This window comes from Lepidochelys kempii, chromosome 4 (assembly GCF_965140265.1).
Source record: "Lepidochelys kempii isolate rLepKem1 chromosome 4, rLepKem1.hap2, whole genome shotgun sequence".
Taxonomy (NCBI): Eukaryota; Metazoa; Chordata; order Testudines; family Cheloniidae; genus Lepidochelys; species Lepidochelys kempii.
Genome location: NC_133259.1, coordinates 60,617,594 through 60,635,047, shown reverse-complemented (window position 1 = coordinate 60,635,047; position 17,454 = coordinate 60,617,594). Strand labels below are relative to the sequence as shown.

Genomic DNA, 17,454 nt, shown 5'->3' with positions numbered 1-17,454 from the left:
AGCCCCTGGCAGGCCAGGCCAGTTTGTTTACCTGTCGCATCCACAGGTTTCGCCAATCGCAGCTCCCACTGGCAGCAGTTCACCGCTCCCGGCCAATGGGGGCTGCGGGAAGTGGTGCGGAATGAGGGATGTGCACTTTGCTGGTTTTGTCCTCCTTTTCCTCTGTTAGATGTCATTTCTCAAACTGAGGGTCTTATCCTGTGAGTGCACGTGCAACACTTCTCCTTCAGCCTTCTGGGATATTACTTCCAGTAAATAAGCAGGTTACCTGGTGTAGCAGTTGCTACTTCACGTGCTGCACTCATTTACATGAGTTTGCCTGGCTCTTTTGCCACGTCTACAGAAGAGGACGCGGGAACATGTTGGGGTTGGAAGGGTGTGTGTGTGTGTGTGTGTGTGTGTGTAAGGGCCCAAGCAGTGATATGCTACATGCTGGCCTTTCAAACTATTACGCAGTTGCTTCTCCCACAAAACCAGGAGCAACTGCTGTTATACAGTTACTCCTAGTAGAAGGCTGCAGTTCTGTAATGTCATTTATTGTACAGGATCGTCATTTGTAAAGAAGGCATCATAGGTGCAAAAAATATGCACCTCCCTGTATCTGCGCCTATAGCCCACCCTAACAACCACATATGAATTCATGCATCTGGCTTTTTCTTGGCCCAAAACACAGAATGGGCTCAGGGCTTACTACTGTGCAAAAGACTTTTATTGAGGGCCTCTGAGTTTCCTCTTATCTCTGTAAAATATACTTACTTATTCAAAAGCCAGATGAACGTTATTTGGTTACCTTGCTCCTCAATACAAAGACAGTGTTGATATGTGAGAGGATCCCATGGAAACTAATATCAATATGAGGCCGAACCAAGGAAAAAACTGACAATAGATTGCAGTTTCCTGGATGAAGCTAAAACATAAACAAGACAAACAGAAGCTCATTTTCTAAGGAAATAAAGGATTTTTCTACACCCAGAAAATATTCACATGGTGATGGTATTTCTTTCACTTCATATACAATGCAAGGTGGAAGAGAATAGAGACAGAGAATGCAGGTGTACATTCTTTATATAAAATATGGTTTTCAAGTTGTTGCTGTGGTGCCTGTGTCTTTTAAAGTGCAATTCTATTCTGGAAAGTGACTTTGCAAAAATAGCACTGCACCATATCACTTTTGAGGTCTTTCAGCATTCCTTCACTTTACAAGTAAAAAGCTGTTTTTTCTAACTGTCCTCCCTACAAACTCACGGTAGGGTCAAAAAGTCAAGTTGTGTTCTCTCACCTATTATCTCCTGTAATAAAGATTCTGCTGGCCATATTCAGTAGGTCACTAGTTACATGTGTTCAATGAACCACCCTGAATTCATCTGAAAAGGCACTGACCTCTCTTCTTTCCAATTCCCCCTCAAGAGCCATGTCCAGGAAATCACCAAATCACAATGGTGAAGTGAAAGGTCAGTAAAAGTAACTATATTGTAAAAATATTTAAATGATTCAGAACCATCAAGATATGCACAGTACCTATGTAAAACTGCATGATCAATTGACATAATCCTCATCATACCTCTCCCATTTCCCTTATATTGTTTACTACACTTCCTAGCTCCATCTTGTCTTAAATTAGATTGTCCGTTTTTCAGGGCAGGGACCACATTATCCTATGAGTTTACACAGTACATAGTATAACAGGGCCCCCAATCCTAAGTGAGAACTTTGAGCACTACTGTAATATAAATAACAGAAAACAATATCAATTGTGTTCAGTGGGGTTTCATAGGCATATACTGAGGTCAGAAATTGGACCTTAGAAATTGGTAATTAGAACTTAGTTAAAACTGATGTTCCTGATGTAAAAGAGCATTCAGCACCCCATCATACTGCAGCTATGTTAGCTACACAGTGCTAATAAGCCTGAAAAATAATAAAATATTTTTGTTGTCAAAAGTAAGACTCCCTGAATACATAGAAGGCAGACCTGTTCCAGAAGAAGGTGCTATTTTTACATAGTTCATTTTCAAAGTGCAACTGCATTTTAAGGTGAGAATTAAACACTGCACTGTAATGTAGAAAGACAATCGCAAATCTATTTAATGTCTTCACAATGAACCCTTGCAGAATATATCGTATCACAATATATGTTAAATAAAGAAATTATAATAGCACTTAAGTGTTGTTATTAAAATAATATCTAAAACACTTGTTACAGCTGTTCACATAAGACAATAGTCTGACCTGTGGAAGGACTCTGTATATAGCATTGCCACACTGTGTTACCACCAGATCTCTGTCAAATATTATGTGGAAAGGAAAAGCCTTGCAGAAAGTGTAAGGACTGATGCGGGACTCTTGGGTCCCATTCTCTTCAAATCTGTCAAGGTCTTCATAAAAGTCCTCTTCCTTAGACTCTTTCTCTTCAATTAAAAACTGAGTGTGGTCACACTCTTCATTTCTCTGTTGAATAACCTGGACAAAAGAAGAGAAAGATTGCAGGTAGCAATAACCTCTATCATGTGTTAATAATTAGAATTCTATTGCAAAGACCAGAACACATTTAGAGAAAATAGATACATAAATATCAAAATAATGAGTTCCAGTTCTTCCAAAAATACAGTATTCCCATAGAAATCTCCAGTTTTAAAAAAAGTCTCTACAAATCAAGGGAGGAAAAGCATTTCTTTATTCAAGCACAGTTGCTCTTGGCACTAATTGAAGCCCATTCAAATATGAACTGTAAATTCTAAATCAGGGGTCGGCAACCTTTCGGAAGTGGTGTGCCGAGTCTTCATTTATTCACTCTAATTTAAGGTTTTGCGTGTCAGTAATACAGTAAACAAGGTTTTTAAAGAATGTTCTTAATGTTTAAGAAACTTCATTTAAAATTAAATTAAAATGCAGATCTTATCAGTTTACTGTGATCCTTGCCCTTGCTTTTCCTTGCTGAGTTTTCCAATGTCTGGCATCTATTTGGATACTTTAAGCTGCACACAGACTTCTGAGTGATCAGTTGTTAACTGGCTCCGAGAGGGACAGAGGACAGATTTCATGTGTGAAAATATCTGTTCACACAGGTATGTGGATCCAAATGCTGTAAGCATTGTAAACACAACTTTTCTTCAAACAGTTAAATTTTGGGACATCCAGCAGGTCAGAATAGAGGCCCCCTGATCTCTCTCGGTAGCTTCAAATGCACTCCACAGATCTCCAAACTTAGATGCCCATAATTCTGAGCTTTTTAACTGAATGAGCTGCATTTTGAAATCTTCAACACCCATCAACTGAAATACAGACAGATCCAAGTTGCTTTTTTTGACTTTTTCAGGTTTTATTTGAAAAGAAAGCATTGGGCCAAATCACTGGAAATCTTGAAATCTGTCAGAAAATTCTGATTCCAGTTCTTCCATGTACATTCTTATCTCAACGTCAAATGCAGCATGCTGTTCCACATGGCATGATAGTGATGTAAGCAGTAAATCAGGACTTAAAAATATCCCAGTACAGTGGTGCTGGAACAATTTTTAAGGTGGGGGTGCTGAGCTATGCCTCCTCTTGCCCCCCTCACTGCCCCAGGGTGGGGCCAGTGGGCCACAGCTGGGGGTGGCTGCAGAGCCCTGGGCCAGTGTTTGGGACCCCAGTCTGGCTGGCCCTGGACCGGTGGCTGGGACTCAGCAGGTTGAGCGGGGCCAGCGGACGGTACCCCAAGCCAGCAGCGAAGCCCCCCAGACTGGTGGCCGGGACCAGCAGCAGGCTGAGCGGGGCCAGCGAACGGAAACCCAGCTGGCAGGGGGCCAGTGGCCGGTACCCCAGGCCAGCAGCGAAGCCCCTGAGACCGGTGGCCAGGACCCGGGCAGTGTTAGTGCCACTGAAAATCAGCTGGCGTGCCGCCTTTGGCACACATGCCACAGGTTCCCCACTCCTGTTCTAAATTAAATGGATATGTCTACACCAACTCCTGATCCTGGAAATAAGGAGCTACACTCAGCCTTGCATTATGCTTGGTTCTGTTGGTATAGCCCAGAACACAGGATCTCTTGTGAGGGAAAGTGCCCCTGGATTGTTTTGCATTGTTCAAGGCACCTGCAACTTTATTTCTATGGGGAGCCTGCACCTGATCAATGGATCCCCCAAAATAGGCAGTTCTGGCTGGGGAGAGACCATGGCATGGTTAGTCTAAGGATGGGCTCATGCAGCACTTGGCTTCAGGAGACTGCACTGCTGGGGCTCTTATACAGTATGAAACTGCCCTACCCTGGTGAACTTCCAAGAAAAAGCTGCAATGCAACCAGTCACCTACCCTCCCCAAGGGTGAAATAATTCCATCTTGTTGGAGCAGCCCCTGCTAGCTCAAGGAGGGGCAATTAGCACCTCCTTGCACCAATGAAGGTGGATCAAGTCTATGATGTCTGCAGAACATAAATACAATAGTAAATAGCTGGCTTATAACAAAGAAATAATTCCCCATTACTCCTCACTTTGTAGAAATAAACTAAAGAAAAGCACGAGGCTATTCCCATTTGTAACTCAACCTCTGTTATTACAGAGTGAGACTTTAGCAAAACAAAGTCTACAAAGTGTGAGCCTTTAACAAACTATACACAGTTTTCTTTTTTAACAAATTGTTATGACGTGTTAGAATGTGTTTATTGATGCAGCCACAGAAGTGAAATGAGGACAGACACATGTATGGAATTAAGTGGCTGGCCACAACTTTTATTACACTTTAACATATGGAAAGGGCGTTTCCTGCCCATTATCCATACTCTTTATACTAGACATTTAATTCGTTCCAGTGCAGTGGTTCCAGGGCTCCTTACCATACAACCCATAACAGGGGGTGGCTCTCCCTAGCTTACCCTTAGGACTCAGCTCTCTCCGAGTCCTAGTACTCTCCCCCCAGTGAGGGCAACAGAAGGTGCAGCAGGGTGGGGACTTCAGCTTGGGAAAGCTACAAGGCCTCACCCTATCCCATGATCCCTAAGCCCACTGCCAAGTCTTTTACCTCTGGGAACTGTACGTTCTCCTAACTGCACTGGAAATGTGGCCACAAGTTGCAACGAATAAATAACTCCTCCCCAGTACCTCAGCTAGGTAGTAAGTGCATTCCTACTTAACCCACTGTGGTTTGAAGGTGCGGCAAGGAAAGCAAAAAAACAAACAAACAAACAAACAAAAAAAACTCCCTGGTCCTCTACCAATTGTCCCATGGGAGAAAAATTCCTTCATGACCCCCAAACAGGTGATTGGCTATACCCACAGTATTGGTCAGGCTGGATTCCCATTCCTAGTTCTACTGAATTGGTTGGGACTGCTGGAACGGAGTCAAAAGAGGTTCCACATGGCTTCCATACTGGGTTAAATCCTGGGAGATGGGGAATGCTGTCTGTCACGGAGCACAGACTCACCCGGCAGCGCCTCCTGCTGGTCGTCGTCAGGGAATTAGCATCCAGCCTCCAGAGCATCTCTTTCAGGCCAATGTGTCTCGCCGCCCCTGCCCTGTGTCCCTTCCAGTGCCCTTGTCTTGAGTACTTCCCCCTGGCACCCACTATCCCCACCTCACTTCAGTCTTAGGCTACTGCCAGTCACCAACTAGGCCCCGCTGCCTGGAACAGACTGCAGTATAAGCCACTCATCACAGGCGAGGGGGTTTGGACCTGCTACCTCTGCCTACTCATGGCTGCCCCTGCAACCCCTGTACCTAATAGGCCTTCCCAGGCCTGCAGCTGCCTTGTCCTTCCCCCAGCCCTGCTCCAAACTAGGTGTCCTGCTCGGCACCTTGCAGCCAGGCCCTGTTCCCTCTACAGGCAGAGGGAGAGTGCTCCCCAGCTTCTGGCTCACAGCCTTTATAGAGCCAGCTGGGCCCTGACTGGGATGTGGCCCCCCAGCTGTTGTCACTTCTCCCAATCAGCAGAGGTTTTACTCCCTTCCCCAGCCCTCTTCAGGGCTTTTCCAACCCCTTCAGGGCTCACCCCGCTACACTGTCCAATCAGCACATCTCTCCGCCCAATCGGCTGGCCCAGAGACTCCTGGGGTGAGAAGCTACATACTGTCCCTTAGTGAGTGTCTCCCTCCTTTGCTGCTGGGAGTGTGCCCCTTTACCGCCAAGCACAGCAAGTTCCCCACCTGTTGAGGCAGGGGAGTGGCATTTTTCACACATCCAGGTTGCTCCATTTATTAGGACTAGTCTTTAACTTTTGCATGTCTGCTCAGAGCTGGGCAAGTATCTGGTGTGTTACTGATCACAACAAAGGAAAAAAATAACGCAATCTTCTAGCTGTTTCATGATGTGTGCAAACTAAGGATGCTGAATTTGCAATCATTACACATGAAAACAATAAGGGTTACAGGATCAGGCCCTATAGTTAAAACTAAAAGCATCTTCTCCAAACCATAGCTGTTAATGTGTAATATTTAAAAACCAGCATAAATTCATATGTTCTATTGGTTTAATCTCATATTAATATCTTGAACATATCATCTCACTTCACTCTAACAATCCTACTCAAAGTTCCTTGAAATAATGAAATTAATAGGGCTAATTTTGTTTACCAGGAGAGCCATATATCATGGTATAATTAAAGTTGATGCCTAATGAAATATCATAATTTATCAAGTGTCAACAAATTTATCTCTTGCCAAACCTAATCAGATTTAATAGGTAGAACAGAATAATTCTATTTAGGCAGTATTGTTTAGCAGCAACATATTGGAACATATTAGGCTCAGTTCTGTCCTCACTTCAGGCCTAATCCAAGGTTTATTGACATCAGAGAGACTTTCCGTAGACTTCAGTGAACTTTGTTTCAGGCCCTTATACGCTGAGTAATCCTATAGATTTCAGTGGGGTGTAAATCAGGGCAGAGAAGGCATTCCTATTCAAGCGTTCAGAAAATACGGTTAATCATCCAAAAACATGGATTCAAGAATGTCTTGAATATCCTTTTTTTTTTTTAATTCCAGACCAAAAGTCCCACAACAGACAAGATCAAAACACAGAAAAACAAGCCTTTAGGAGTTCTGAGGTGGGGAGATATATCCTAGAGTTATTCTAAAACATTTCTGGACGTTTCCAAAAATATATATTAGTACAAATTATTATGCACAAAGAAATGCAATCACTAAAATATTTGGCATATTAAGAGGTCTTTTTCCCTCTGTGAATGCTCATAACTCATGTGTTGGCAGTAATATACACACAGGAAGGGATGTTACCAAAATTTGGTTCCCATTTTTGCCAGGGGAAACAATATAACAATACTTTGTGCTTCTATGGCATCGGGAGGTCAGGATCTCAAAATGCTTTACAGACATCAAATAATTAAGACCCAAAATATCTTTGAAAGCACTGATATAATTACAGTCTCCATTTTACACAGAGGAAAGCTGAGTGTCACAGTGACAGAGTGTGGCAGAGTCCTTTGGACTCCCAGTCTTGTGCATTAAACACAGGCCCATCCTTCCTCTTTGTAGTCTTGTAAAATACGTTATTAACTCACTTTCTCTATCTCCTTAGTTTCCTAAAGCCTGATGCTGTTCTCTAGGTGCATTATCAAAGTGGAACTCCAACTCCACAGTGGAAGGTGTTGCAGCGAGTAGTTGCAGCTGGAGAGCCAAGAGTATATGTGTGGGGTCAGAAATTACTTGTGGCCACTTAAAGGGAAAAAAAATCTGTGGGTTTGTCCAAGCACCAGTGTGGCTTAGACTTGTGTTTCTTGTGAATACAAAGCTTAAGTGACCCCCATCCCTTCATTTTCCAAGAGACCATCACCCTATATTTGAGAGAAGGAATGAGGCTGTAGTCACACTGTAGTTAGATAGTACTGGTGGTTCTGAAGGGAAGGGAGGATCTCTCTCTCTTGCCAACAAAATGCTTTGTTTTGTTTTTTGTTGGTAGGGACAACTGGGCCTCTAGAATTTAACAGATTAACTTTTTCCAAAATCCATGGATGTATCACCATTATTAAATTAGGCCTTCCAGATTATCATTTCCATCAATGACTTTTGTGCGATTAAAGACTAGAGTTTGGATCCCACTTCTAAGAAATCCCATTTACCACAACTGGAAAAAATTGTATAGCTTGGATTAAAAGCTTTTCCATTTGAAAAAAAAATAGCTTTTTAAGGAAATTTCCATGTCAAACATTACATCTTCCAACTCCATTAATAATATCACCGCATGATAGTCTCCGTAGTTCTCTGCTGTAATGATGAACCTCTTTCTCATCTTTTCTTATTAATAACAAGAGATCCACAGAAAACCAATCAACCAATAAAGGTTAGGGTTCAGCATAAAAAAACAACTATAAAATACGAGCAATTGGCAATCTATTTTTAGCTTTTCACATTAAACATCTCAATGAGGCAATTTCACGATCCACCCCAGTCTCTGCATCAGCATAGAAATTAAAGAGTGTGGGTGACAGCAAATGCTAATTTCCAAAGTCCTATCGTATAGCAGAAGGTGCCAGAACTACTATATATCTCATGTTTCAGAGTGGTAGCCGTGTTAGTCTGTATCAGCAGAAAGAAAGAGGAATGCTATTATGTGCCAGCAATGCCCCTCTGCCATGTACATTGGCCAAACCAGACAGTCTCTACGCAAAAGAATAAATGGACACAAATCATATGTCAAGAATTATAACATTCAAAAACCAGTTGGAGAACACTTCAACCTCCCTGGACACTCAATTATAAACCTAAAAGTCGCAATTATTCAACAAAAAACCTTCAAAAACAGACTCCAACAAGAAACAGCAGAACTGGAATTAATCTGTAAACTGGACACCATTAAATTAGGCTTGAATAAAGACTGCAAGTGGACGAGTCATTACACTAACTAAAAACTATTTCCCCATGCTAATTTTCCCCCTGCTGTTACTCACACCTTCTTGTCAACTGTTTGAAATGGGCCATCCTGATTATCACTCCAAAAGTTTTTTTTCTCCTACTGATAATAGCCCACCTTAATCGATTGGTCTCGTTAGAGCTGGTATGGCAACCCCCATTTTTTCATGTTCTCTGTTTATATATATATCTTCCTACTGTATTTTCCACTATGTGCATCTGATGAAGTGGGTTTTAGCCCATGAAAGCTTAAGCACAAATAAATTTGTTAGTCTCTAAGGTGCCACAAGTACTCCTCTTCTTTCTATATATTTCCTATATCACAAACCATCTAGCCAGGGTGAGATGTGACCCTACACAGACACAGCAGGCTTTCACAGTTTGATAAAGGCAACCTGCTATTGTATGTGAGTGCTGTGCTACTCTCCGAACCTTTACAGAATGCCAGTATGTCAACAGCAGCAAAAAGATGCAGTCAGAAACACAATGCAGAATATGGACTTTGATGTGACCACTTTACAGACAGCACTGTGAAAGGCAACTGCAACTCTTCAAATAATTCCAATACAGAAAACATGTACGGAAAGAGGGAACAACTCCATCACTGAATACATAAGAAATGTGAGAAACAAACCAGACAATGAAATGCCAGAGCCAAAGCCTAGTGAAGTCACTGGGAGTCTTTCCACTAATTTCAATGCAGTATGGACCACACCCTAGATGAGAGTGTATTCAGCTGCCTGTTAAAACTGGTAACCAGGTTAGGTATTGTTATGGAATCCCCCTATACAATTTCATAGAAAATTATATCCTTTCTGTTGATTTTAAACCATCCTAAAGAATTTAATAAAATATTATATTACCACAACAGAATTCTATAGGAGGGATCATATTCTCTGTTAAATTGTACAAGTATTTATAGTAATTTCTACACAACCCTATTGATTTCATACCAGTTAATTCTATTGACCTTTTCTGTGAGTACCATGACCTCTTACATGTGTGCCTTTTTAAAATTAAATTTCTGGATATTTATACATTCATGTAAATTCTGCATTCAGTTTCACCCAGGTAAATTTAGGCAAAACAAACTGGGCCAAATCTTCTTTCCAAAGAAGATGCTGTCAAAACTTGGTAAATGAAAGAGCAGCATCAGCAGTGACAAAGCCAGGAGTCAAGTTTAATTCTTCTTGTTTCCCTGTGTGGTCTTAGTTGGTGAGTGACATCAACCTGACATGTATAAGAGCTCAATCACTATGGTAACTGCAGTTAAAATCAAGACAAATCACTCTTCAGGTTTCAAAGAGAATATCTAGCTGGCTCTCCCTCCTGAGCTTTGCAACAAAATGTATCTTCAGAATATGTCCCTGCTTAGCTAAATGAAAAGTCACATTCAAGTTTCCACTTATACTGGGCAGATTTTCACCGATCAGAGACAAACATTGAGCATTACTTGATAACTACAGTAACTCCTCGCTTAACGTTGTAGTTATGTTCCTGAAAAATGCGACTTTAAGCGAAACAATGTTAAGCGAATCCAATTTCCCCATAAGAATTAATGTAAATGTGGGGGTTAGGTTCCAGGGAAATTTTTTTCAACAGACAAAAGACTATATTATAGTCTTTATAATATAGCTATATATATATATATATATACACACACACACACAGAGTTTTAGTTTTAAATAAACAATTTAATACTGTTACACAGTGATGATGATTGTGAAGCTTGGTTGAGGTGGTGAAGTCAGAGGGTGGGATATTTCCCAGGGAGTGCCTTACTGCTAAATCATGAACTAGCAATCAGCTGAGCCCTCAAGGGTTAACCCATTGTTGTTAATGTAGCCTCACACTCTACAAGGCAGCACGAATGGAGGGAGGGGAGACAGCATGGCAGACAGGAACACACACCGTGTGTGAGAGAGAGATGGCATTGCCCCTTTAAGTACACTGACCCCACTCTAAGTACACTGCCTTTCTAAGTAGATCAGCAAGTTGAGACAGAAGCTACTGCCAGGAAGCTCCCTCCATCCTAAGCCCTGTCGTGCCCCCCTCCCCCCGCTCTATGGAAATGGGGTAAGCGGGGTGCAGGAGTAGGGGGAAGGGGGGCATCCTGACATTAGCTCCCCTCTTTCCCCCTGCACAGCAAGCAGGAGGCTCATGGGAGCAGCTCCAAGGCAGACGGCAGGAGCAGCACAGGGCAGTGGGGGGAGGGACAGCTGAACTGCAGTCAATTGATAGCCTGTTGGGCAGCTGCTGCTCAGGGAACTTAGGGGAATGAGGAGCTGATGGGGGGGCTGCCAGTCCACCCTGGTTCCAAGCCCCCCACCACTACAGCTCCAATGGGCTGCTCTCCCTGCAAGCAGTGGACAAAGCAGGAGGCTGCCAAATGACGTTATAAGGGAGTATTGAGCAACTTTAAACAAGCATGTTCTCTAATTGATCAGCAACGTAACAATGAAGCAAGGTTAACCAGGATGACTTTAAGTGAGGAGTTACTGTATAAATTCTCTTTTCAATGGATCAGTGAGGGTGTTGCTGTCATTTTCCCATTCTGTCATCCCTTATGCCATATCGGCTTTCCCCTATAGACTTCAGTTAGATTTTTGCTTGAGTAAGGACTGTATATGAATTCAATAGGAGCTTCATTATTGGGCCTGATGTTTCTGGCGTTTTCGGGTATTCACCTTTCATTTGCAAGGACAAGACTGAAACCCAAAGTCTGTTTAGCCCTGTAGATGAAGTGTTTGCCTTATATTTTAATAGTATTACATTCAAATCCCGTAGTGGTGGTGGTTTCCATCCTAGTGCCAAATGGATGTCTGCACTTTTCATATTTAATTACTTTATCATTCATGCTTTGTATGGGTTTTAGAGTAAATGCTTAAACAAATCTGTTGGTTTAAAGAATAAAAGATAATACATAGTATTGAGTTTGTTTTTCTATGAGATTTTCCATGTGGAGAGTTCTGCTTATATCAGAAGGATATTGCTCATCCAGTTCACACACACATTAACAGTTTCTATTAAATCCATAGCAAAGTTTCGGTGATCTTCAATATAAATGTTTTTGCTTGATTAAGTGATAAGATTCTGTCTGGTGGTTTACTTTGGCCAGAGTTCTGTGTTTTCTGAGGGTCCACAGCTATGGAAATTTGCAGGAGAATCCATCCTTCACCACAAATAGTGATTGAGAATCTAAACTGTCACTTATTCAAAAAAAGATTCAAGATTCTAACCCTTCTGGTTGCAAAGAAAATCTAAGACCTCCCCTCCCCAGCCACCCAATCACATAACAGACCCATCTTATTCTGCAGAGATTTGTTAACATTGTGGTCAATGCAGCTCTTCCTTGGGGAGTAGTCTCAGTCAAGGAATACAATAAGAGTTGTGGGCTGCGTTGTTTTGTGCTGTTTGAAGGATTTGGGGCATCGCTTTTGGGAGCGGGATAGTATTCCTGCATGGAGGTCATTCTACAGTGGCAGCTCTCACTCAAAATTTTAGGTGAGGCAGTTTAAACCATTCTCAGGTGTATATGTACTTATTATAAAGGACACTTCTGAAAATGCTCCTTAGTTCTCTGATGTGACTATCTGGTTGTGAAATGAACTGCAGACTCTGTCCCTAAAATCCTGCTGTTGCTAAAGGGTATGTAATGAAACATGCACTACAGTACTGTAACAGTTACTGGGACTGGAGACATTGGTTCATGATCTTCCGATGATGGAAGATGATCAGACACCATGTTGATGGTTTTAGATCTATTAGTTGCCTTAAATACCACTGACTACCATGTTTTGTAGACAACCCAGTGAACAGGAGTTACTTATAGTAGTTCCAATCCTTTCAGTCTGAGAAGTCAGAGGGTTGTATTGGGCTCTCTCTTCCATCACTTTTCCTGTTCCAGGTGTAATTGAGACTTTTAGTGGTCAGGCTCTGGTGCCATGAGTATGCAGATGGAGCTCAACTCTATGCCTCCATTTCATCGAAGCAGGACAATGAAGACTGGGGTTTTTCTTAGTTGGCTGTCTGTGACTCATTTTGGACAATACTGAATTTTCCTTTTGTATGTAGATTACAATATATTGACTATGCATTTGTCACCTCAAGATTGAATTACTGTAACATGCTGTACATACTGTAACAGTGTGGGCTACACCCAGAAACCTCAGCTGGTAAAGAATGTAAATGCTTATTTGCTTAGCAATGCATCTTGCAGTGAACACATTACACCTGTGCAATGTTGTTTGCATTGGCTTCTTATTTGTACTTACTTACTTACTACAGAGATGGGAGGGGTTCTCCTGTCATTGTAACCCACCTCTCTGAGAGATGACAGCTAGGTTGACAGAAGGATTCTTAGCGCTGTTTCCACCAGGGGGTAGGCCAGTTAAATTACATCGCTTAGGGGTGTGGATTTTCCACATCCCTGAGTGACATGGCTGAGTTTACCTAACTTTTTCATGTAGACCTGGCTTAAGCCTCATCATCAAAGTCAATAGGACTTAGACTTCTAAGTGTCTAAGTCATTTCTAAAACTGAGACAGGTTCCTAAGTCACTTAGGCACTTCTGAAAATTTTATCCCTGTCCACTCAAAGACAGGAAGTAAAAGAACTTGCCCCCTTTCTCATAGGCTGCTTAGAGTATGACACCAAATTTGGTGAAGTGACATAATCTAGAATACATATGAAAATGTTGCAGGTAAAGTGCATAAGTGCTCAGAGAACATGAACTAGGCAAAAAGAAAATACATGAAAATGGAAAAATAATACGGAACATAATCTTTGTACCCTTTTTCTCTTTCTTTGGATTATTGGATGTTGTCCTGAGCCATTAGCCATCTGGACTATATGCAAATTAGCACTGGGCTGATCAGCATATTTCCAGGGAAAACGTGAATGCTGCTAGTGAGTCAGTAGGTGGCACTCCTGTTTCAGTACTGAATCAATGTTCCAATGTGGTAATAAAGGGAGCGCCTGCTGTTATAGTTGCAATCTTTCACACAAGGAAGATTAAAAAAAAGAAAGAGAGAGAAAGGTCTTGAACACCTATTGCCATTAAAGATTCCATGGCACTTTGTGCAAGAATAGGTGTGTTTCCTCTTGTATCCTGGCCAAATGGCAAGCTGGATTTACATTCTACCAATGCAAAATTATCTCTGCAGTTTAAACTGGACATGCTAATCTTCTTCATTTCTTGGCCCAGATCCTGGGTTGTGCTGTGATCAGTTTGTGGTGTTCTGGTGGTGCAAAGCAGCCCTACAATTGTCAGATATAGCCATTGGAAGACCCTACCAGTGTAAGGAGACATGAGTTGGTACAGGGGCTGCTATGCCATTCTCCTTCTCTGTGGCTAGTACAGGGGTGTGGCCAGGGCAAAGGCAGGTGAGGGCAGTATATGACCTTGAAAGTATTGGGTTAACATGGGGGGTAATGGAGAGATTTTTCAGTATGCAAAATCTCTGTGGAAAGTATGAATGGATAAAAAAATACTGTTTTCCATTATATCATACAGCTCTTTCAATTTTATGAATGACATCAACTTTCAATCAGAACATACCAGGAAACATTACCTTCATGTCTATTTCTGTACCATGGATCTGCTGAGCTACTGTTTTGATGATTCCAATGACAATATCCTGGAGTCCTTCTCTCTCTGAATAATAATGCAGAATGAGTCCTTTCCCTTTTTCTGCATCAGTGCACCTAAAGGAAGGGGCACGCATACCCGGATAAATAGTAGCAAGATGGTCATGCAGAGCATCCAAGTTCTACAGGGATAATTAAAAACACACAAACACATCAGAATAGAGTTCATCCATGTGGCAAATTGTCTATTTGAGAATACAAGTAATTTAAGTAGCAGTTTTAAAGACCTAAGCTACATATTGGATATATAAGTTATTGATTCAGTACATTTCCTGGGTAGTCTGGCCGCACCCTGTCCACAATGGCCACAATCACTTGTGGTTTGTGTCAGCCAGTTCCAGACCTCCATTGCAGGGCTTCTAGGCAGGTTGCTCTCCTGTCTTGCCATTCCGGGCACCACTACTGGGGGCCCTCACACCTGACAATGAGACTGGCCTATGACTGGCACTGAAAATAACACCAGTAAAAGTCATTTGAGAGAGAAAGAGAGAATTCCTTGACTGTACTATGTTTGCACAATAGATGGAAACATTTTTATTTTCATCGCAGGGTTAATTTTCCAATTGGATGTGGGAATAGCTAGAACACCCCTTTCCCTCTCTTACCCACCCATCTTTATCTCTTCCCTCCCTCCAAGAATTCCACTGCTTGTAGTCTATCTTTTAAAGAGCAGCTGTATCCAAATAGCCTACAGCTGGTAAGCCAGGTGTTTCTATATGGATTTAGGAGTCTAACTTTAGGCACTTGCATGTAAAAAAACAACAACCACAGCCTTTCTTACTGTTTTAAATGAATCAGTAAGCTAGTAATGCTGTTTCAAGCATTGACAAAAGTTTATAAGCTCTGCCAGGACCTGACAAGAGTTTTCAAAGTTTCCAATTTTTTAGCTAACATCTTTAAAATTAACCTACCACCTTTCCTAAAAATGCTCAGTCACATGATCTCACTGAGACCAAGTGAATGAACCCAAAATGGAGTTTCTAGATCAGGTCATAGCTGAAACAAAGCATTTTTAAAAAGCGAGATTTTAAAAAAAACAAAACAATTCCACCTTTTCAAACTCTCCATATGTCCCAGACATTTTGTCTGATTAATCTCAAACTCTGGCAAAAGCAAATTCTTCTCTGGATAGGAAACATGCTTGAGAAATTGGAAATCAGATTTTATGAGGAGGTTAGAGGGGAAAGTGGGATCAGAATCAGACTTAGAATACTATACTAGCTACAACCTTAACTATGGAGTCATTACCATGACTCCATTTTACTATTCACGGTGTAATGGCTTAGATAGAAAGGACAATCAGACTGGCTGAATAGCGTCACAACCCACGTAATCATCTACCAATACATTTGTCAAGATTATGCACCCTCTTCATTTACCGGGTCCTTAGCATTGTTCCCCCCCGAACCTTTTCTAGCACTGGGGATTGTTTTGTGATTTTTGCCAGGTCAGGGAGAGGTACAATGAAGATGTTTCAAATGTGCAGGTTGGATCATCTCCCTTTTCTTAACATCTGTAGATCTTCAAAGTTGTGAAGGTGGCGTGAACAGCTGCTACTTTTCTTGGGAGGCCTCCAAAGGAAATGAGTCTCTTATAAATGAATTCCTTGGGATGCATGCATCCTGGAACATCCTCCTTCACTTTTTTAGTTTGTTATACATTTATATTTTTATTCCATTGATATATCACTACATCAAATTAAAACTTAAGAGGTAAAAAATCTGTGAGCTCAACTGAGCCCAGCCTTTAGTGCCAATGTAAGGGGACTGTTGCCCCCTTACTAACATTCAGTGGAGGTGTTTTGGTTGGCTAGCTCCCAGTACCTAAAGGGAAGAGTGGATGGGAAATCAGGACCCTGAGACTGACAGCCCCCAGGAACAATGGGGAGAGGCCAATACTCCAGATCAGCCTGAATGACAGGGCAGGCAGGCTAATCAGGGAGTCAGGAGGCCAGGGAGATCCCATCCTCTGTGTGAGCTGGAATTGCCTGGGTCAGACAGAGTGGGGCTGAGCTAAGGAGAAAGCAGGGGTGTGAGCTGAGCTGGGGAGCAGAGCTATGCAGATCCAGAGGGACCAGAAAAGCAGCCCAGAGAGAGCAGACCCTGTCCTGGGAGCAAAGCTGCAGCCCCAAAGCCAGAGGCACAGCCCAGAGAGAGCAGACTTGCTCTGGGAAGAAAGCTGCAGCAACCAGAGCCAGAGGGGCCAGAAAAGCAGTCCACGAAGCTGGTCAGTGCTGGGAGCAGAGTCACAGAAGCAGCCTGCAGAGCAGACCTGTCCTGGGAGCAGAGCTGTAGCAACCAGAGGCAGAGGGGCCAAAGAAGCAGCCCAGGGAGCTGGAGGCAGAGCAGCAGCAGCAGTGCTGAGATAGAGTGGTGGAGCTGGGACTGGAGCAGTCCGGAGTTGGGTGCGGTGAGCAGCTGGGGAGAGCGAGGGGTACCCTGGCTAGCGGGCCCAGCACAGGGAGACGCCTCAGCCAAGAGGCTCTGCAGGCCAGGCTTGGATCGTAACCCCGACGGTGGGGGCGACACTGGGAAGAAGGGTCCTACCACTTAGAGCCTGAGAGCGTGTGGCCACCACCAGAGCAAGTGTCCAACCCACAGCATCCCTGCAGCACAGCCAGGGCCTGAGAAGAAGGCCTGGGACTTACAAGGAACAGACTGAACTGCCCGGACATTCCAGAGACACTGTTTGTGATGTTCCCTGCCACAGAGCAGGTTGATGTGTTTCCTTTAACCTTTCCCATTTTCCCTTATTCTTTTTAAAATTAATTGTTGATTAAATAACTTGCATTTGCTTTAACTTGTATGTAATGGTCACCCTAGCCCCTGTCCTAGGTGACCACAGCAGGGTTGGGGGTCGAGCCACCCAGGAATCCTGGGCCCAGCCTTGTTGGGGTTATGAGGACTTTGCCAGACAGGAGAGTGGAAGGGGAGCCCTCAAGGGCAGGGAGGCCACTGGGTAAAGGAAGTG

The 17,454-nt window shown here is 42.7% G+C and overlaps 1 protein-coding gene across 2 annotated transcripts in view; it reads right to left on the bottom strand.

Moving 5' to 3' along the window:
* The window catches only part of GUCY1B1 (guanylate cyclase 1 soluble subunit beta 1), a 63,203-nt gene that overhangs the window by 15,016 nt on the left and 30,733 nt on the right, over positions 1-17,454 (bottom strand). For both annotated transcript variants that reach the window (XM_073341438.1, XM_073341439.1), the window contains 3 exons: positions 14,409-14,606; positions 2,230-2,460; positions 791-907 (listed from right to left, as the gene is read on the bottom strand). In XM_073341438.1, coding sequence (XP_073197539.1) covers positions 791-907; positions 2,230-2,460; positions 14,409-14,606 — 546 coding nt within the window. The remainder of the gene's footprint in view (positions 1-790; positions 908-2,229; positions 2,461-14,408; positions 14,607-17,454) is intronic.